Source organism: Bombus pascuorum, chromosome 12 (assembly GCF_905332965.1).
Source record: "Bombus pascuorum chromosome 12, iyBomPasc1.1, whole genome shotgun sequence".
Lineage (NCBI taxonomy): Eukaryota > Metazoa > Arthropoda > Insecta > Hymenoptera > Apidae > Bombus > Bombus pascuorum.
In genome coordinates this window covers 11,172,450-11,194,952 of record NC_083499.1, presented here as the reverse complement: position 1 = coordinate 11,194,952, position 22,503 = coordinate 11,172,450, and the positions used below count along the sequence as shown (strand labels likewise).

The following is a 22,503-nucleotide window of genomic DNA, read 5'->3' as shown; positions in this document are numbered from 1 at the left end:
ATATCGCGATAATCTCAATTTATAAATAGCCAGAAAACACTGGTGATCACTGATAGAAAAGACACGATGGAACAGCTTGAATAACGAGAGAACACGATAGAAAACTAAATTCTCCCGTACTCCTATCCGCCAATAAAATCCACTGTAATCCCGAATCGTTATTAAAAGCCCCGAATTCATCAGAAGCCTTTAAAAACCAGCCAACGGTTAGAAGGATATCGCGTGAGGCTATGCGACGTCTAAAATTCTCTTGAAACCCGATAATCCGGGAATATAAATTGCCTAGAAGAAATAAAACGGGGAGCACTGCGGGCGTGGTCGTAGGGATGGAGAAGGGACGGTCCAGAAATTCCTCGCGTTATTTTCCACGGTGAACTTCATTTGCTTGCCGACTCGCTATTTCGCTTCCGCGACCCGTGAAATTTTGCATATAGAATGGTGCTTGGCCCGCAAACCTTCGAAGCTCGTCGCTTTCGCGAAGAAGCGCGACACTCTCTATCATAGGGTGGGGGCATGTGGTCGTGGGGGTAGTCGACGTTGCTGCCCGTCGGGTCATATTTAAGAAATGTAATAAGGTGTAAGATATGTGCGGTGGTGGCGATGCATCGTCTCGAGCTTTTCCACCGTTTTCTTCTCTTCCATCCCTGGCAGAAGCGATGTAGGGGTTGAATCGGATGGTTGGAGGCATAGGTCGTTGCCTGTTGTAAAGTCAGTTTAATCCTCGCCGCTAGAGAGGGAACTTTAAATTTAGAGGCAGACAGACACCCCTTGTATCCTCTCGACGAGCTTTTCTTCCTGTCCTCCCCGCGTACCCTTTTCCGGCTGAGGCAGTAAAATATTTATTACGAGACGTGCCGGCTCGCTTATCATACGTGCGCCAGACTGTTAAAGACACGAAATGGCGAATATCGTTTCTTCGGCTTTCTCTTGTTTTCCTCGACTTATCGCGCGCCCTCTCTTCAACGGTGCGATGTAAAAGCGATGGTAAGCTTTTCGTCAGAATTTTTATAAATGAATCGAGAATTCGATTCTTTAACTCGGAAAGAAATTATTTCGGGGAATAATTACAATTTAAATCAATTTGAAATTGGTACCGGGACTTTCTCAATGGATTTAACAACAATCGTACGAGTATTTAAACCCCTGAAATGTCTTCTTTTTATTTTCAAGAATGTAAAAAGTATATCAAAAGGAAAAAAAAAGGGGAAAAGACTAGATTTTGTAAAGATGCGTTATGAAATGAAGCATATCGAACGTTCAGTTTTTAAAAATTGCATTTTTTATTATTACATTTTATTTGTTCTGTTTCAGTTGCTATAGAGAGAAATTCAGTGATATATAGAAAGTTGTGTTTTTGAAATAACATGTAAGCCGGGTGTCCGTATCGGAATTATACGATTTTATGAGTAGCTCGTAAATTCTTAACAAAATCTGGTGCTATACGATGTTTTATTGCTAACATTCACGATCGGTTTATACCAATTCTACGAGGTATAAAAATAGTGCGTGTATTTTACGTAGAAAAGTGCAGATTTTAGATGCGTAAAACGTGAAAACTACCTTTAAGTTATCATATCATACGTATATTATTGAGTGTCACGTCTATCCAAAAGAAATCCGTCAAACTTGTAAGTTTTGAAAACTTTTAAACTTCATCTATTTGTTATCTTCTATAGACCTAGCTTACATCTCTTCTTTTAACAATTTCTATCTAACATATATTTTTATAGCTTCAAGTAAAGTTATTTCTTTATAATCTTACACATAGTATATTTAGGAAGAAAGCGCAAAATTGAAATTATTATTTGTCAAACATACGAATCTATTAACTAGTCGACGTAATCGTTTATAAGCGGTTGTAAATTATTTGCTAATTAATTATGCAAAATATCTAAATATTTAGCATATAAATACAGCAGAGTAGGCTAATTATTTCATTTCACACATCAGAGGTGCTTTTAGTTCCAAATGTAGCGCAATAATTTGATTAATAATCCACCTAATTATATCGTATACCCTTCTTTACAATTAGTCTTAGTCAGCGATAATCTGCCGTTAAATAATATACGCTGATATGAATTCTTTAGGATAGCGGGTAGAAGCACACGATTCAAACTTTTCAATAGCAATGCGAATATCGCGTCTCTTTTCCGCGCATAATTATAAAAAATAAAATTGATTTAATCTCTTCAATAACCGTTCAAATTCCAAATTTTGCTTAAAGCTTCGATGTAAATGAAATATTAATTGATATTTCGTTTTATCGTGTTTCGCTTCACGTTCGTTTTTTTCAATTTCTATTTTCTACTCCATGTAATAACAGAAATGATTATTTTCTTTACGATGTAAATCATTTACGTCCTTTTCATACGGCTTGCATAATATTCTACACCTTGCTTATACTCTGTTTATCAATGTAGACCAAATTTATTCGTTCGTTCGTATAATACGAGAAATAATAACCTTTCAGATTTCTTTAATTAATGCGGCATAATGAAAACGTATGTTGTAAAGAGAAAGCGAATACCTCCTGTGATTATGACTAAGCACTGTTATACCTGATAAACAGGGGTAATTTTTTGACTAATCCAACGAAACGAAACGCTGCTCCGCCCTCGAGCAAACCCATGTCGGGAGATAAGCGCTGGCTTGTTTTATATGTAAATCTAGTTCTCTGTATGTCGCGTCGTAAAACTCCGACGAATTATGATATTATATTTGAAATCTCTTTTACGAGTTAACTTGACTGAGTTGTTAACGTTTTTAAATCTACCCTCTCACCCGTTTAAATCACCTCACCCGTGTTAACCCCGTCGCGTAGTTGCCGCTTAATCTCATTTGTAATCCTATTACACCGATTTATTCGGTCACTTGAATGTTTCACCTCGTCAGGACGTTTCGTTCATTCGATTCTGCCGATTATCGATTCATCTACTTCGTTTTCTTGGCTGACCTTATTTCTACGTTTTCTTCCTTCTTATTCTCCAGTTCCTACTGCTCCTCCACTCTTCCGTATTTTCTTTAGACTCGGCCACCGTCAGCTTTTTATGAAATTTTCCGTAATATTTGTGAGATCTCCGAACAGCGTCCTGAATTGCTCTTAAGGGACATCGTTCCATCGAATTGAATCTGTCCAATTTCATTCGCTACTCCCCTTAGAAACCTTCTAAATCGCTTGCATTATACGAATGATCGTCCTGGTGTCGTTCTTTCGCCAAAGGGTTAATAGTTTACTATCGAAGCCGTAGGGAGACAAAAGATGAGAGCGTGTTGTGGCAAAAGACAGAGAAAAGATAGTCAAATATGTTGCAACTTGCAATGTCTGAAATCGCTGTTTCGTAAGTATTCGTTCAATAAGTAATTTCTTTAAAACGCATATAATAAACATTACTAGAATAATTATTATTGTTGAAGTGATCGTCACTTCTGAGAAAACTCAACATCTGGTCTTCGGTTTCTCAACCGCCTAAGGTCTTCGAAGGCGCATAGACAAAAGAATGCGTTTAGGAAAGGCCATAAGCGGTACAAGTCCGACGTTGGTTGAGGCAGTTGTCTTTAGTCTCAGGGTAACGTTGCTAGCGAGAGGATCTGGATCGGCTTACATAGTACCACATATTTTGTAATTTACTATTCACAATATATACACTTTCAATACCTTGCAGTTTGCTCACGCATTTCTTTAATTCCATCCACTGAATAATCTTAACAATTATACCAAATTGTATATTGTACAAGAATTCATGAATACAAACTTACTAATACAATGAATTTAGACTAAAATATTTATTTTATCGTATTCATTGCACTCGTTTCGTTACACTTTCAAAGAGTTGAACATTTTTACTAAATGCTTCTCATTTAGCAATACTCTGTTGTACCAAATTTCGAAACTTAGAGGAAGGAGCCATAGACACGCCATCGATCGTTGCAAATAATCAGGAAACCGAAACTCAGCAAATCAAAGAGGTGCAAGATGCTGCATACAGACCACGGGGGAGTAGTTCTTACGATAGTAAGATAGTTCGCCGTGCATTCACGAATGCAGGCGTCGAATCTTGCTGCAATTCTCGAATCCAGCGCTTGTGATTTCCAATAAAAACGAGGGTTTTCGCCGCGGATCGTCTCGATTTCTATGCAACGCCGCGTTCAGGAACGTTCGATCGGCGATTCTTCTTTCGAAAATCTCCGCGAATCAGTCAGGTGATCGACGAGGCACGTGAGAGACCGTGGATCGATCCGAAGATTCAGCCAAGAGTCGGAAGACTGATAGCTAGGAATCGCTTTGCGGGGTTATCGCTCGTCGAAAGCCAATCGAACGAAGGAATGAACGCGTTATATCCAAGAATCGTTTCAGCCCCGATGGAAAACCGGTGATTTTCTGAAAGGAGACGAGGAATAGGGAATATGTAGAGACCCATATTATACATATGTATACGTATATGTATGCGTGTGATGTGTTGCATCAGTGTGGAAGAAGCCCTAAGGGCCGATGGTGCGGCGGTCTTAAGGCAAGCAACCATACGGACGTCCGGACGGCGGCGGCACGTCACGGAAGCGCTTTCCTCGTCTGTTGGAAGTGCGAAGTGGAAGAATTAAATCGTATTTCAACGTCAATGCCGCGGAAGCAGCCGGCAGAGTGGGATAGCTTTGGGAATATTCAGTCACGAGCGGAAATCCGAACTCCCGTGCAGTCGTGGAACGCAATTTAACTTTTAGTCGCTCGTGAGGAACCGTCGGTTTCCATGTTCCTCGGCCTCCTACCAATTCCCACTTCTTTCATTCTCGACCCACCCTATCTCTCTCTCTCTCTCTTTCTCTCTCTCTCTCCCTCTTCACCGTCGTGATACCAGGTAAGAGAAACAGGTAGAGACGACGGGTGAAAGGAGTAAGGCTTAACGTCTCGTTGTCTTTCGATCTTCTTGAAACTTCCGTCTGTCGTTCCACTCGCGGAATCATCTCCTTTCTCGCGGCTGCCTCGTCCTTGACTGTTTAATATGCAATCATGCACGGAGAATAGCTCCCCGGACGAGACTCGACGTATACGCCTACCTCTTTGTCCTGTCCGCATCCTAATTCCGTTATGCTTCTCCCGCTAAGATCCTTCACGGTACGGCGAAGAATCTTAAATCGTGACTGGACTTGGACCCTGGCCTCGATATCGGGATTACGTTATAAATAATAGAATCTTGTTCGGGTATTTAAAAAATATTTTTTTCGATATTTGAGAAACGGAAAATATTGTGGTTTAATCTACAAACGACTATCGTCCTTCCGAAAGGATTATTCGAAGATCTTATTATATCTTACGATTTTTGACGATATTCTTTGCAATAGGAAATAATCGTTCGAATAGTAGGTAACATTAATATACAAATTTCAATTATATCAAAATACACAATCTAAATTGTAAATTATAAACGAAAATTCTTTGATTAAAAATTCTGTTTCAAAATTTCTATTGAATTTATATTTGTTAGTTTTGTCGCTGTTTTAGCAGATCGATAATATATAACAAGGGAAGCTATACATTCGTCATCTGGGCTTTAGAAGACTTTACACTTACTTAATATTCATATGATTAAACTTCGAACATTACTAAGTTTCTCGAATGGAAGCTTTCCTTCTTGCTCAATTAGACTCGAAAGACACGATTATTCGCTTCATAATCGTGTTACCAATGATTTCGAGATTCGTAGCTAGATCGAAGGCGGAATCGTCGAGGATTTCAGGAGCGATAAGCTCGCGCAAGCATGTTCTCAAGTTCGCACGTTACACCAAGTAAAGTCTACGACGCGAGACGACTCGAAGACCGTTGTCGACTGTCGGATCTTCGAGATTACAAGTGCTTGTTGCATGAAAATTCTCGTCTCAATTCCATGGGATTTTAGTACTGACTCATATCCAGCAGAAACATTCTCGCGAAGAAATTCGTACCGCTTGAGATCTTTTTCGTTACGATATAAGTCGTTTGATAAATTTTTCTTTCGTAGATTTTCAAAGAAAATGAAAAACATATCGTAAGATCACATTAAGAACCGTGTCTTGTACAATTTCAAAAATTAGATTTAATATCTCTTTTTGGCAATTATCAGAGTTATCACAATGTAATAAGAAACGGTAAAGTTTCGTGGATGCTTGTCATTGCTACAAAGAACCGATGGTTTCAGCTTCGACGTCCGTGGTCGTCGACAGTTGAACAATGCTCGCCTGTGGTCGTCGCCGACGGCGCTAGGGCCAAGAGCTTTTTTTATCACAGCATCGAATCCTGCTCACCTCAGCATCGATCGGTTGGAGACGAAGGACGAAGGGATCTATCGGTGTCGAGTGGACTTCAAGAATTCGCCGACGAGAAAGCAGAAGATGAATCTGACTGTTATAAGTGAGTAGCGCGCCTGTCATTTATCAGAAATTACGCGCAACGTCAGTAGATGTTGCAATTCTTAAAAATTCTCAGCGAATATTTCGTATTATTATGCAATTAATACCGTAATCGTCGGGACTGTAACGCTATATATCTTCCTTCAGAAATATTGAAACATCTATCAACCTGTACAACGTAACGTTCGCTAGTAAGAGAAAGAAGAGATATAAATGAAAAAAGATTTAATCGTATTAATAATTTTGAAAGTATAATAATTTAACAATCACATTCGATATATCACACAGTAATAATTTCTCAATGCCAGCTGGATTGCAAACCAGCAAGATAAGCTATCGTACTAACCACACGACATAACTATCGTCTTGATTAAGACATTTACTAAGTACACGATATCATATCTCATCGAATTCGTTTTAGAAAATATTTCTAACGTTGCACGGAACACCTTCATTTACGCTATTCATTGCACGAAATCGTTCGTATTTCTGGCAACGAGAAGAACAATTATATATCCAGTAGGAGAGATAAACGAACCATCCAAGGCTTGCGCAATTTACCGTTTCACGCTTGCACGAATTCCAGCAGGATTTGCTGGTTTTTAACCGTTCATTTCCACGGTTTGCGCGTAATCGTCGACAAAAGAGTATTCACCGAATGGTAAATCACTCGCATCAGCGGAACTCAATTGGCCCTAATCAATCTTTCACGAGTAAATCACGCCGGCACGCAGGTAGCGCGATAGATCAGCCATTCTCAAGCGGCGGACAAATAATCAATCCGCATTTCCGCTGATTCAATCATGCTGCCTCTGTGTGAATATGCGTCTGTATATATACGTGTACATGTGTACGTACGTATGTGTGTTTCGCACAGTGCCTCCGTCGAAGCCGGTGATACTGGACGGGACGACGAGGGACATCTCGAGGTTAGAGGAACCATACAACGAGGGGAGTGACGTGAACCTGATTTGCGAGGTACGAGGTGGCAAGCCGCCCCCGAAGCTGACGTGGTACCTCGACAACACCGTGATAGACGAGTCCTATCACTACAACGCCGACTCTGGCCTGACGGTTAACCGCTTGTCCTATCCTAAAGTTGGAAGGCAACATCTCAAGGCTCGCCTGATATGCGAGGCCAGCAACACTAACCTTGTGCCGCCGCAAACCAGGCTGGTCGTTCTCGATGTGAATCGTAAGTTACAGAATCTTATTCGCCATCACATTACCAGATCACGGATATTTACGTATATTCGTATTTTGACGAGCGTAATTGAAAAAATTGAACTCAAGCAGAAGATCATTTTCTCTACTAAATATTTAGTAAAAAAATATTACGCTTTGGATGTTTTCTATATTTTCGCAGGTTATAAACTTTCTGTGGATTTTTACATTTTCAAATTTCCCATAGACGCGTAAAAATCCGCCGTCTAGTTATTACATTTGTCATTGTTGCATTTTAATCTCTTGTTCGTTAAAAGCGTGAAAGCGCCACCAGTGAACAGAGCAAACCTAATGCATAAAATAACTGTGATGGATAGCTGTAATTAAAAAATTTCCACGCACGTTTTGACTGGATCGCGCTTCAATACCACGTCGTCCCGATGTATTCCTACAGATATTTTCGAGACTTTAATATAAGCGTTTGTAGTGGTGTTAATAAGTACAAGATGTTTTGGAAAATAGCTGCCATCGGTTGATGAGAATTTTCTTTGAGAGCTTGCGTTTATTTGCAGATGGGAATGGACGAAATAGGACGATGAATGGAGTCAAAGGAATTCGGATAAATAGTGGATTAGAGTAGAGAATTTAGCAACTTGCTTTGATGTTTGCTTATGTTTTATATTGAAAATGTACTATTTTTGAGGTATCTAAAAAATCGAATAAAATCTTAATATCTTGCTGTGAAAATGCCTTTCTTCGATTTTTTGTTCATTTCTCTTCGTCGCATTTTGAAATGACATTACTCCTTTAATCTCATCATTGGTTCTATTTCTGTTCTCATTCCGAGGATTTCAACATCGTGCTTGTCGTAATTCGGAGATAATTGTGTCGTTCAAACTGGTGCAGTTTCAGATAGAAGATTTCTAGATAGAAGATCCAGACATAGAGAATTGGTGATTTAATTGTAATTGAAACAGCATATAACGAAGAAAAAGCTAATGAAATCGTTTAAATATTCATTTCATTATTTTTGTAATTTTATATATTTTGTAAATTTATATGTTTTGTATTAGACTTTATTAGGAGCTTCGGGTCTTGGCTAATTTTATATTTCGCTTGTAACGACATCTTATGTCTCCACAGACATTTTGGTGTCAGAAAAACGATAAACTTATCTTGGGTCGTATTATTCCACTAGTTTCAAGAGTTGAAACATATCGAAATATTTTCTAACAATTTTTCCGATCCTTAGTGCTTCGGATATCGAAAAGAGTTCTGTTCTTACACATGTGCTGTGATACAATTTATCACATTTATTAAACTTTGTCTCAATGTTGAACATAATAATAAATTCTGAATTAGCGATATAAATATCTATTAAGGATACATACTTTCCGAGGAAATGACATTAAGAACTACGTGTCTATCGTAAATTAAATATTAGATAGAATGCACATATTACTTTCACCTTTCTAAATACCTCGTAATATTTCTTCATAGTCAAGAAAGTATGTTCCTCAACAGCTTCTCTAAATCATGTACAACGTATTGCAGTTATAATGGCGAAATCGCGCGAATACCAGGCTAAACGGTTACATATTTCCGTCTGCTATAAGTAGATAGAATCACGATACCGGTGACGTCAAGTGGTAAGCATTAACGAGACGCAGGGCGCGTTTCGTGCGATCTCTGGTTCGTGTTGTCGAAACTTTCGCAACGAAATTATACAGAAATCAGCTGCTTTTGCGGTGAATTAACGCATAGGTCGTACAACTTACACGCTTGACTCACGGCAATAAGTTTGGTCTTTTACGGCTTCGGACGATCATACGCGCAAAGGAGCGAAAGACCGATTAAGAAACGTGTTTGACACTCGTTCGAGAATTTATCTCTATGTATTTCCTTGTTGGTGGTCTGGAGTTCCCATGGTGCATGAACAGGCTTTCTTCATTTGCGAAGAGAGTATTAGGCATAACATCGTATGATAGAAAAAGCAGCGAATCTGAGAGACATTTATTAGGTTGAGATTTATTGGTCGAAGTGTATGAAATAATAATCTTTTAAAAAAGAGTTTAATGGCATTTCGTTTCCCTAAAGTATCCCATGTGATTCAATGCATTTTCTCTGCCACTTTAAACGAATTAGTTTTGTTATTCCAGATTTATAGGAGTTCTATAAATAGTTCTATAAATTCTCCGATTAGAATTGTTGCAGTTTTCCTAAAAATAATTTCCGCGCTAAAAAATTATCTAGGTGACGTTGGGGATCTGAAGTATCCTCAAACGCTAAAATAACGTCTCCGGTAAATTTCATTTCGCTTTTTCAAATTTAAACTCGCGTAAAATTACAGTAATATTCCGAATATTCGTGACTAGATTGCGGTAACGTGATTTCGTTACATTTTATGCAATTTCAAAAACCATCCGACGATACGAAGCTAAAGATAATAAATCAGAGAAAGCAACTCGAAATATTTCCACATCTTTATTGTATTCTTAACAGCAGATTAATTGCAAATGAATAACGTGACTAATGTTACGTTATACGATACAACGAAAACAAATGGTTATTCTAACAACTTATCTACAGTTTTACATAAATCAGCCCCTCTTTATTTGCCACTATAATACATAAAATGTATCCTTCTCGGTTACACTCAATTGGTTCCATTTAAATATATACCTATAGCTTTCAATCTATAGATTTTAATCGATCAACGCCACATAAATATTTGCAGTAGAAAAATCCAGAGAATATTCATGCCACGAAAGAAACAGTACTACGATGGAAAGATGCTCGTACGACTATCAGAATTAAAGTCCAATTCGAACTAATCTGCAAGGGAATCAGAGGAAAATCCGGCGTGCTAGATTCCGGCGATAAACGCTTCAAAGTAATATTCTTCGCGGCTCGCGAAGCCACCTGACCCGAGGCTTGATCGGCCTCTGCCCCGGTTATCGTTCTATCTACCATCGCGGTTAAACAATTCGCCACGACGATTTCTCGGACCTGAGCCGAGCCGACGGACTCTCGCTACCGAACGCCTTTTCACGTGGTCCTGCCAGGACAAGGTGTTCACGCGCTGAACCTATTAGTCGTCCGCTCGAGATTGGTCAGCGAAGATAACAGTAACGCCTCTCGCAAGACGGATCAGTGGATCGCGTGCTTTCTAGGTCCGCGGCTTCGATTCCGTGTTTCTACGCGAGCTCTTGGCGTGTTCAGCCGTTGTCGGTCGATACTTGTGACGAGGCGTCGTATGTGTAGTATATATATGCTTCTCTTCGCATGTGTATATATAGAGTGTTCCAATAATCACGATACGTCAGCGTGGAGGTGATTCTACACGAACAAATAAATCGAAGATACGTATGTAGAAGAGAATCTCTGCATACGGCAAAGACAGAATATCTCGGTATGAAAGTGATTCTACCTGAAGAAATAAGCGAGAAACGTAGAATAAAATTTGTTCGTTTAAGGCCTCGTTTCCAAGAAAATAGAGTTTCATCGTGTTTAGTTAAAAATTGGTCAGATACACGCGTACTTGATGAAAATTCTCGAATTTAATTTTCTCAGAAACGAAACAACGAAATGTTATTTTACGTCTCTCGACTTATCTTTGCAAGTAGGTCGACCTCCTGTCAATTATTCGCTTCAGTCTAATCTAAAATTAATTGATATATGTGACAAATTTTCAAACTCGATTTTATCGAAGATAAAAGATCGTATGAAAAATTGTTACTCTATAACTAATTTCTACATGTAGAATCGTCTTCGACGGTTGTACCACGAGTATTGAGACACTCGATGTATATGTACGATTGTGTTTGCCGCTAGTTTCTGCTTTCTACGGGCTAAAGAATACGCGCCTGTACGACCGCGGCACGCGTTTAGGTGTTACCGAGCAAAGAGCTGCTTGGGGTGACGAGATAGATATATTGTACAAGCGGTGGTTGAAGGGTGTTCCACTCCGGAGAAGCTAGAAGCGCTGCCTTACTTGCAAGAATAGAGTTAGGGCGAGGGTTAGGGAGTCGTAACCATTACGAGGGGTAAAACTATTCGAACCGAGCGATAACGTTAATGTAAACACGCGTGAAACGATTAGTAGCTTGAGTTACAGTTCGCGCTTTTAACTCGAACATCGGTATCTGATCCTGTCGATCGCCATATCGGTACCCTGTTCGACTTTGAATAAAATATCCTAAATCTAAGAGACTGTATTAGACTGCAGATATTTATGCAAATTCATATTTTCATATGGATAAATAAAGAGAAGAAAGCTAAGTAGAAATTTGTTTCATTCGATAAATATGTCATATTCTGACAAGTTAACTTGGATATTTTATACATTTTTTTATATTATGAGATATATCGTAGACCTTTTTGGCGGCTTTAAATATTTCGTAAACACATCATGTATCATTTTAAGAAAATTATCAGGAAATTACGATCTAGTGCATTGTAGCACGTGAAATTAATCAATTATGTATTTCTAAGACGATAACCTTCATCTAATGTTGATACGTATCGTAATAAATAATAGTTTCTTCCGTTCGTGAATATAATATATCCAATTTTTATGAAAATTAGTATGTTTTAAATTAATATTCGGTGATAAAGCAATTTTGAAAAAAAATATATATATATGTAAGTATAAATCAATTATAAATATATTTTATGTTTTATTAACGTTAAAATTTCAATTTTATATAGAATAATTAAATTTTATTACGGAACAAAATACAAGTTCAAATGAATTTATAGAAATGCAGAACACGAAGGTAATCTGTTGTTTTTGAATTTTTACTTCCCATTTGATTTACTATAAATAATTTAATACAATGTAATATAAAAAGTTCCAATTTAGTTAAAATCAATATTTTTTTTAAAGCGCCTGGTATTTAATTTTAGACCAATCGCTACCATTTTACTATACAAGCTTCGCATAATTAAGAAAAATTCTCCAAAACAATTTATATCATGCTTCTTTATTACAATATTTGCACATACCAATAATAAATAGGTACACGGCTGCACATTGGGATACTGCGAATTTCGCTGATAAATTACCAGATATTATAATCAGAGGAATTGAATTTCTCCAACTGTAGGAAACGCGCGTAGGAATCAATTATCTCGTTTCACAGAGAGACCAATCCTCTAAATTCCTAATTGACAAGCGTTGCCTGCGCCGCGTAAGAGCTGATGGAGGTCGGCCGAGCTGCCGTTTGATTAATTCGTGCCAAAGAACGGTTGTAAATAAATTTAGACGTACGAACACGGCCTGCTTGCGGTTAGCCGATTTCGACAGTGGCGCGCAATGGTATAGGAAAGTACACATAACCAGCTATAATTTCATATATTCCCCCCCGGGTGATAGCTATTAATTCGAAGCATTGCCAGCCCGTAGCAAGTTTCATTCAACAGTACAAATAATAATAAGCATTCCCGTTCCTGGTACTGGTTGGTTTACCGCCAATAAATTCTCTTTTAATTGTTCAACCCGCATTAGCGTTACCGATTCGATTGCCAATTAAATGTCCTTAAGCGATACGGTGTTCGATGGCCAAGCAACTTTGCTTTTTCGCGAATCCTTCCGCTTCTTCTATGTACTTTGATTTTCTTCCTTCCTTTCCAGAAATGTTCCCTGAGAACTTTATCGTTTTTCATTAAAGTGGCCCCGGGTCAATCTCGCCGTTTTTCGCCTCTGTGGCCAAGTTCGAATTTCGTTCAATGACGGAGTTGGTGTTCGAACGTTTTTCATCTTTTATGGCTTTAACGTTATATATGATGGTCGTTAATACAGAAAATAAGAAGAACGATAAATTACTAGATAATTGATAATTCGTGCGATTAAAATCTGTTTGATAGCCCAAGTGAAATATTTTTGCGAAAGAAACTATAGCGTTGATTTATTTCGGTAATCTGCGATTTCTTTCGCACCCATTCTTTCTTGACCCATTTCAGACTAATTGGTCGATAGGCCCTGAATTAACTTTTGGAAAAACCAAGGTGTTATAATTTTCATTTGTTTGGATTAAGACCCTATTATAAATATAACTATTAGTTAGCTTGATATACGATCTGTTCAATTATAGTTATTGTTAAAAGAGAAATTCGTCTCAAAAGGGACGAGTATGATTTTCTACTAAGCGTTATAGTATTATTACTCACTTTAATGCTTCAGTCGCAAATATTTTTATTTTTCAAGGAAATATATATTGAAAATGTTCTTATCCTCTTTTTACTCCTCGTATTTGAATCTTGTGGTAGACTATTATGAATTAATCAGAAGTTTCATTCTCATGGAGAAACTAAAGATAAATATGCAGACGTACATCACTGTACAATCATAGATATTTGTATCCTATGACCAGTTGATTTCTAAGAAAACCTGCATAATACGTAGAAGGGAAAGTAGAACTATGAACGTCTATAACAAGAAAGAACTGTCAATTATCTACATATCATAGCAAAATCAATTTCATAGCAACAGTATCAACAGTTGGAAAGAATTTATGCTAATTACTAAAGAAAACTTATTTTACTAACATAATTTATTAGCATTAGTCTATATAACAATCATAGTATATATGTATATCTATATCGTATATATATGTTATATATAATATCATAGAGTATCATATTTCGTTTTAGAGTGTGCATTGATACTACAAGTATTAGATTTAATATTTAATTGCATTTATTACGCCTATATTAAAAGAGAGTTATATGTCAAAAAGGGATATCTCCCAGATTAATTGCCGATACAAGTTGTCAGTTGTTAATTCGTTGTTCGATTTCCTAATAAAATGTTGGTTGCTTAATCTGTTAATCGTATCAGTCCTGAACAGAAATTCCGATAATTAGGGAAATAAAAGCTACTAGAAACAGATGAGCGTTAGTTAAATCAGTTTCAGTCTTCTCAAACCTAAACGCGATATAATTTATCCTTAATAAAAAATGAGACGATATATAAAAAGATAGGGCATTCTCATATAAACAAATTATGTATATCTAAGAAATTCGAGTAACAATTTCATAGATTTATAGACATTTTGCGATTTGAATTAAAAATATTACCTTATGTTTGACTCAAAAAACGCGAGAAAAAAGAAAAATAGGTGGAGATAGGACGAGTTGCGCTCCATAATCAATCAAATGTAAAATTGTAAATATATTTCACAGGGAATACGTAAATAGATACGTTGAGACAACTAATTCTCTTTTGATATCTAAATTCCTGCAATTTACGAAATATTATGTCAATAAAGGATTAAAGACTAATATAAACGGCCGTCGTATTATTCATAGGTATCGCTACTCTGATTATGGCTAATTCATATCCCGTTGATCTGAATGCTCACCAAACGCGTGCTCGTACGCGACTATCCATGACGATGCAGATGCACAGTTGTAGCCGGTCGCAATATTTACTCGAACGCGGTGATGCGCGTCAAAACTGTTCACGGGATGATAATTAATAATAGTCATCTGCGCTATGCGCAGTCGCGTCCCTCTCTTCGCCAACATATTCCGATTGTCTGTGAGAAATTATCTTCTTACCGTTTGTGTCATGAAAAGTAATCTTCTGTAAAATTCTCGCCAAATTTTACGCGACTTTAAATTTCCTTTAAATTCTGGTTACTTTCAGATTGCAGCCGATCGACTTCATTTCTTCCAATCAACAATGATGTCTTTTAAACATATTTAATTCACTGTTATGATTCATATAACTGTAATTATAGATTAATATAACTGTAACTAACTTCTTGAATCTTTAGTAGGAAAAGTAAAGAAAATTCAAAAATAAAATATTACGCGGCCTTGATACGTCGTTTTCTAAACGCGAATTTATTCATGGTATGTTACACGTTCTGACATGCAATAGGCTATAACCAGACTGCAGATGTTTATGCGGGTATAGTATATCAAATAATGGAAAATGTAGGTAAAGGATGTCGTCGAATACGTCGAGAAAAAGATTACACGTATATCTGTCTATATATTAATCGTTGTATTATGTCAAAAACCTATGTATATGTATATGCAGAAGTGCAATTTGATGGGCGTGCAACAAGCGTATCGGCGAGTCGTCGATTCTTAGAGAATTATTCGAATAGAAAACGACAACGTCGTGCCGTGATAAATAGGCGTGGGGACATTAAGTTACATTGTGTAGCGCCAACTACACAGGTGTTAACTCACGATTTCGATAGTTAGCGTACATCTATGTAAACGATGGACGTGCACCAGTGGTCAATAGAACGTGCGTCGTGTGACCGAAGCTTACACACTCGGATTAACGATAATAGCACAAGGTGAACTTAGTCGTGAACTTATTAGAGTAGTGCGCTACACGTAATTACGTGCGATAAAGATGCGAATACACTTAACGTTTCCTGCTGTTCGTTCTAATTTTTTAATTTGTACGTTGTTGTATTTAAAGTTTAGACCGTGCGTGTTGCGTTTTATATGGAACATTGCTTCCTTGGAAATTTAATGTATATGTAGTTGTGTTTCCTTGAATTTTCTTCGTGCTATTTTACCGACAACATTGAATACTTTCCTTTGTAGATTTCGTGATAAAAATATAGAATTTGAATAGGTAATACAGAATTCTTGGAACATAAAAATTGCGAATTTTGTAGCTTCTGTTTCAAATGTTTCATATTTTCTTTAAAACTATCATGCATGAAATTTCTAAAGCAGAAAGAAATCTATTGCATGAAATTTCTAAAGCAGAAAGAAATCTATTGCATGAAATTTTTAAAGCAGAAAGGGATCTATTAGCTGAAATTTCACCTATGCCAACGTATTTGTAATGGCTTTGTTCTGAAGCTCCAAGTAAATAGAAATGGATATTATGCATTTTGAAACCCAAAGCTCTATACAATTTTTAGAATATTAAGCAAGTCTTAAAATAGAAAATATTATAGTAGTATACTATACGATCTTGATAGCATACAATAGACATTATATCCGAATTAAAGTTGGAGAGAACTATACTATTTTTTGCTAAACGAAAGAAACTGAAATTATCATATACAAATCATTTTATAACGAAAAAGTCCGTAGCAAGAGTGTAAGCAGAAAATGTAAGAACGTAATAAATTTGTTTGATAAATCTGCATCGATTATCATGTACCTACGCGTGATAACAATGACGAGTATACTGTTTTACACCGTTTGTATTAACTGCCACGATTATTAAAGTAAAAAGATTGTCAAAAGAAGCGATACGAAAAATCATAGAAAAGTACGAATCAAAGCTTTCGTTTGACATTGTAAGGCAATTCGAAGAATCATTCGGAGCAGATTTTCTCCGTAATTGATCGCAAAAAGTACAGTCGATTCTCTTCTGCTTCTTAAAAGGCAGGAAGGCGTGATCACGATGCAACAACACGCGATGCTTCGTGCACCAAACGATACAGCCTTTGATTTCAGCTATGCCATTCTTATCGATGCTTGATACATGTTCCTGACATGTCTCGCACGAAACAAACTTTCGCGATTCTTGTCCACGATTTTTCAAACATCGCGGTCTAATTGAAAGTTGAAATTGTCGCATTCTCCATTAATTTAACTCGTAATTTTATTTTTATCTCATCATTCTGTTCTCTTTTTAAAATGCGATAATTATTTGGTTAAAATAAATCGTCATATTGTTAGAACTCTTGTGTACGTTAATAACTTTCATTTTTTAACCTCTTGTCTTACGATCTTTTCAGCATTAAAGCATTTCAACGTTCGTTGCTATAGTATATCGAATGAAAAATATTGAAATTAATTTTTGTTTATAAATGTGTTATCTAACAAATGAAAACAAAATGTAGGGTTCAGGCCTATCTCTGTTATAAAAAAAAAAATGACCTTTTATTGAATCAGAACAGTTGGCGGAATAAATGGTGTTATAATTTGGCAAGTAGAGTAACCTTAAAAGAGTCAGCCGTCATCAGATTCTATTCTTATATAAACACGTAGAAAGCTTCCAGTGAAATATCATTGACTATATCAATCATGCAAACTATAATCTACTTGAAACATTAAAAAACGAAATTAATTAATTTTTTTATTAATTATTTTTTAATCAATTATTTTTAACAGTATTAATACGAAACAATTATTCACTATATCATGATAATACGAAAATATTTTAGGAACAGAGAAGTAAATTAATTTCAATTTTAATTTTTTCCAGTAAATCAGCACAAAAATTATCTGAGCATATTAAAACACTCCTCATAATGCTCGTAAGATGAAAGCTTTTGAATCCTTAGAACTTCTACACATTCTTCAATACAAACATTCATTCTGCTACTCATTCGATTTGAATCTCATTTAAATTCCTTTATTCGTTCTTCTATTTACTCATCAATCCTACCACTTATTCTTCTTTTCAAATTAGTTTTACTCAAAAGGCAATATTATTCAAATTCCTACTTTATTTATTCCTTCGAAATACTCTTTAATCACAGTCTTTATATTTTCTTCCGATAACTGGATTTTCTTTATTTTTTAACTTTTTATATAATCCACGATAATCAATAGATAGAACGAGGAATTGTACTATTAATGATATGAACAATAAGTATCTTAATTTACAAAATCCTATAGACATTAAAGTGTACCAGTAAGCTGAATGAACTTGGCACCCCCAAATGCGAATTTTTACCAAAACGAACAACATTCGCTTGTCCATATTTATTCAAGCAACATTTTCGTTTGTCTTCTCTTCAAAACGATGTTATTGCTAAATTTTTAAAAAGGGGATATGGATTTGACACCCCTAAATGCGAGTTTTTACAAAAACCAAGCTGCATTCGGTTGTTCACGAATTTTTTACGTTTGTCCATCCAGAATTTTTGTCCACCCTGGAAAAAGAAGTTATCACCAAATGAAAATTTCAAACAATTTGTAATCAGTGCCCCGTGAACTTTTTCGTTGACTTTCAAGTGAGATATGTTTGTTCACCCAGAATTTTTGTTTGTCCGCCATTACAAAAAAAAGTTATTGCTAAATGAAAATGTAAAAGGACTGGTACATTTTTTGGGACGGAAAGACAAACGAAAATTTTGGTTGGGCGAATGTGGACATATCGTGAACAAACGAATGTCGTTTGATTTTTGTAAAAATTCGCATTTGGAAATGCTAACTGCACCCAGCTACAGTAATATATATACCGTGTCTTAACAACTGCTAAAAACAGTCGAGGCTATCGAAAATTTCAGACTTTACCTCTTCTTTGATCACTTATCATCTCACAAAACTCCGTTTTCATCTTAAAGCGAATATCTAGAAAACAGAAATTCGCATTGCAACTTGATATCTCAAGATACATATGCCTCTGATCGACTATAACTTTCAATTTTATATAACGTGCATTCTTGGTTTTATATCTATAATTTCTCGCAATGCATTATTCTATCTAGTTGTCATTGTAATTTTATTTGCGGCTGGTACAATGAATTCGATTTTTACGACATACAACTCTCTCGTCTTTCAGACTTTACCTCTCCGTTTGGTTTTTGTAAAAATGCCCATTTGGGGATGCTAACTGCACCCAGCTGTAGTAGTATATGCCGTGTCTTAATAATTGCCAAAAACAGTCGAGGCTATCGAAAATTTCACACTTATCATCTCACAAGAGTCCGTTTTCATCTGAAAGCGAATATCTAGAAAACAGAAATTCGCGTTGCAACTTGATATCTCAAGATACATATGCCTCTGATCGACTATAACTTTCAATTTTATATAACGTGTCTTCCTGGTTTTATATCTATAATTTCTCGCAATGTATTATTCTAGCTAGTTGTTTAATTGTCATAGCAATTTTATTTCCGGCTGGTACAATGAATTCGATTTTTACGACATACAACTCTCTCGTGTAAGTGGTGTTTCCTACGAGCGTGAGCGTTAATGAGTTAACATAACTATAGCCGTTCGTTATCGATTTGAAGTATAACAAAATGTTGTAGTTTGGAAAGTTGTAACGAGTTATAATCGTTACAGTACAACAATCTCGTGTGAACACGCGATAGTGACACATAACATGTAACGTCTCGAACGTTGTACATAATCTTCATTGTGTTATCGATAACCATCGATGCATAAACTGTCACGAGAACAAGACAACTTCATTTCTTTCCTCCCTTACAATAACCTATAGAAAACTTCGTTTGGTATTCAAAAATCGAATGTTTCGAGAAACGAAAATCTTTATAAACGAGAACGTATGTATCTGTTGGTGAGTGAAGGGAGAGTGAGGGTTGGTCGAACGACGAGAAGGATCGCCATCGCACATAGAGTAGCAGCGAAGCCACGAAACGGAACGGAGGAACCAATTTCAGAGAAGTGGCTACCGGCTAATGGCAATTAGGGGTTGTACGAGTGGCTGGTTGCGGCAGCGCATAAGCGTGCGCTGGAATTTACGAGGCAGACCGCGCGATGGGCAACGTGGTATTATAGATCGTGCTAGATACAACTGGCCTTTTGTTTTCAGTCTCGATCGTTATTAAATTTCTACCGATGAACGGCCAGTAAAATGTAACCAGTCGGTGGTATAGGCTTTGTGGAATATAAGACGAGAAAGAATACGCCAACGGACATGCAACCTTATTCTGTCCTTTCTTTAATTTTGTAAATTCAATAAGTACTTTAATACAGAAAAAGTTATATAAAAGTTTGAACAACTCGGATTGTTGGTTCCTTGTAAAATTTTGACGAGTTGTTTCATAATATCAAGACACTGTCATATACATCTACGTCGGATCATCTTTGGAAAACGGGGCGCGTGATGAGTCTTGCTGCGAGTTGTCCATAGTTGTCTTATACCAGATGACGTTTGTTTATGGGAATGTATTACAAGAAGTTAACAAGCGATATCGATGATCGAGTCATCGAGATGTCTGTGAATTTAGGTTCGATAACGAATACACGGTCAACGGGATGACGATCGCAATTAGGTACTCGATGTACGTGTGCACTGGGCTAGTCGAACTTATCGGATTGCGCCTCGGTTCAAGTGAAACTGCCCTTATATACTCCTCTCCGTATTCCTCAGGTTCATCCCTGTTTTTAAGGAGAGTTATTTAATCACTTTATGTTAAGGTTATTCGGTGTATGTGGAATTAAAGAAACGCGTGGGTAAATTGTAAGGTATTGTAAGTATATATATTGTGAATATTAAAGTACAAAATGTGGAATACAATGTAAGCTAATCCAGATCCTCTCGCTAGCAATGTTACCCTGAGACTAAAAGAACCGCCGAAACCAACGTCGCACGTGTACCGCTTATGATCTGTCATCGACGCATTCTTTTGTCTATGCGCTATCGATGACCTTCGCGCTTGAGAAACCGAAGTGTTTTCTCAAAAGTGGCGATCACTTCAACACTTTATACCGCTGGTAGGTACACGTCCCTCCCGTGACCGCGGCTACGTTCAGTGACCCGTTACGTCACTTCGAGCCCAAGCCCACGGTCACAAATCTCGGACAATCGTAATTGACTCGACTCATAAACAGCTATTTCTCAGTTTTATCGTTCAAGTACGACTATAATAAAAAGTCTGGACGAAAATATCGGGGACCTTCCCAAATATTCCGAAAGAAAGGCTCCGGCGTCCCTTCATCTCCGACATATATATATCTGGATGTGAAATTGTAGTTAATTCGCTAGAACAGATGTATCACATTTTCGTTGTTAACCGTATTCGTAGATCACATTCGATAACACGTTAAAGTGGTGAAACAATAATCGTAAACAGAATGTTGCAGCGACTCGTTGGCGTTACACATGCCTTATTCTGCGTGATTAAGGCGATCCAATATTGCATGCAATAATTGCAATCAATAGACGTTCCAAGATTTATCGCTGATGGAAATGGACAGGCGGTACATATATGCATTTACCGTGACAGATGTATACGTTCCAACCTATGAATTTCCGTAGTCAACGCACAAGCGACGACGTTAATAGGAAATTCAATATTCTCTATCGTTCATCCTGCAAAATTGCTCGATATAAGTAGCCGCTGATAATTGCAATGAAACGTTTACATATGTTATACAACCAATACGTAACAGCGTGCTGTATATTTAACGAAGGATAAACACGTCTAGCATTATACGTGTTTTAAAGTATGTTAATGCGTTGTATAACATTGAAATTAAATTTCCAATTATAAAGTTGTTAATAAATTTTGCCTAAAGGCAGTATGATCGGGTATATGTAAATACAAATAATCGAATAGCATGAATTACAGAATTTCATTATTTATCTTAAATTTGTTAAATATTTGATTCTCATCTACGATAAATATTGACTGTAAAGATGAGTAGCTGTATTGCTAAAAACCCGGTGTACGAAAATTGCTATCACTTTTCAAAGTGAGTTATGAAATTTAATATTCCAGACGTAAAACTTGTTACGGAGATTAAAACTCAGAAAGTTTTCAACCCTCTAGACGAACTACTTTAATAATTAAACTTAAGTGATTGAATAGGTTTAAGAGTACGATACGAACGGATGATACTCTTAATTCTAAGTAAGAATATCGTAATTTACGTACTTGAGACGTATGATTAACTCTCTGTAACTGAAACTTTATTTCCTTGAATACTTTCGCGGTAATTCGTTTCAGTTCGTTTTAATTTAAAGCTCGGAAATTGACAAGAAAATCGTTTAATTTCAATAGACCGCAAAACACAGGCGTTGTTGACATAACCAAGAAATTAAATAATTGAGATTTACCGCAGTACCGTGCCGTCGGCATTTTAAGAGGTTCTTTCGGCATGTAAGACGCCCTTCTTCGAGCCTCTCTCGCTCGTTTACGCGGCAATAAACGCCTTCAAAGATTCTCCTTAACCCTAAGCAACGTAATACTTCCGCGAAACACGTGCGGTTTATACGTTTCTATTCCGTTTCTGTAATTTCGAAGACGCTACTTCTGAACTTGCCTTGTT

At 36.8% G+C, this 22,503-nt stretch overlaps 1 protein-coding gene across 2 annotated transcripts in view; it reads left to right on the top strand.

Moving 5' to 3' along the window:
• LOC132912965 (hemicentin-2-like) overlaps positions 1–22,503 on the top strand; it is a 214,994-nt gene that overhangs the window by 149,461 nt on the left and 43,030 nt on the right. For both annotated transcript variants that reach the window (XM_060970819.1, XM_060970817.1), the window contains exons 3-4: positions 6,168–6,379; positions 7,256–7,573. In XM_060970819.1, coding sequence (XP_060826802.1) covers positions 6,168–6,379; positions 7,256–7,573 — 530 coding nt within the window. The remainder of the gene's footprint in view (positions 1–6,167; positions 6,380–7,255; positions 7,574–22,503) is intronic.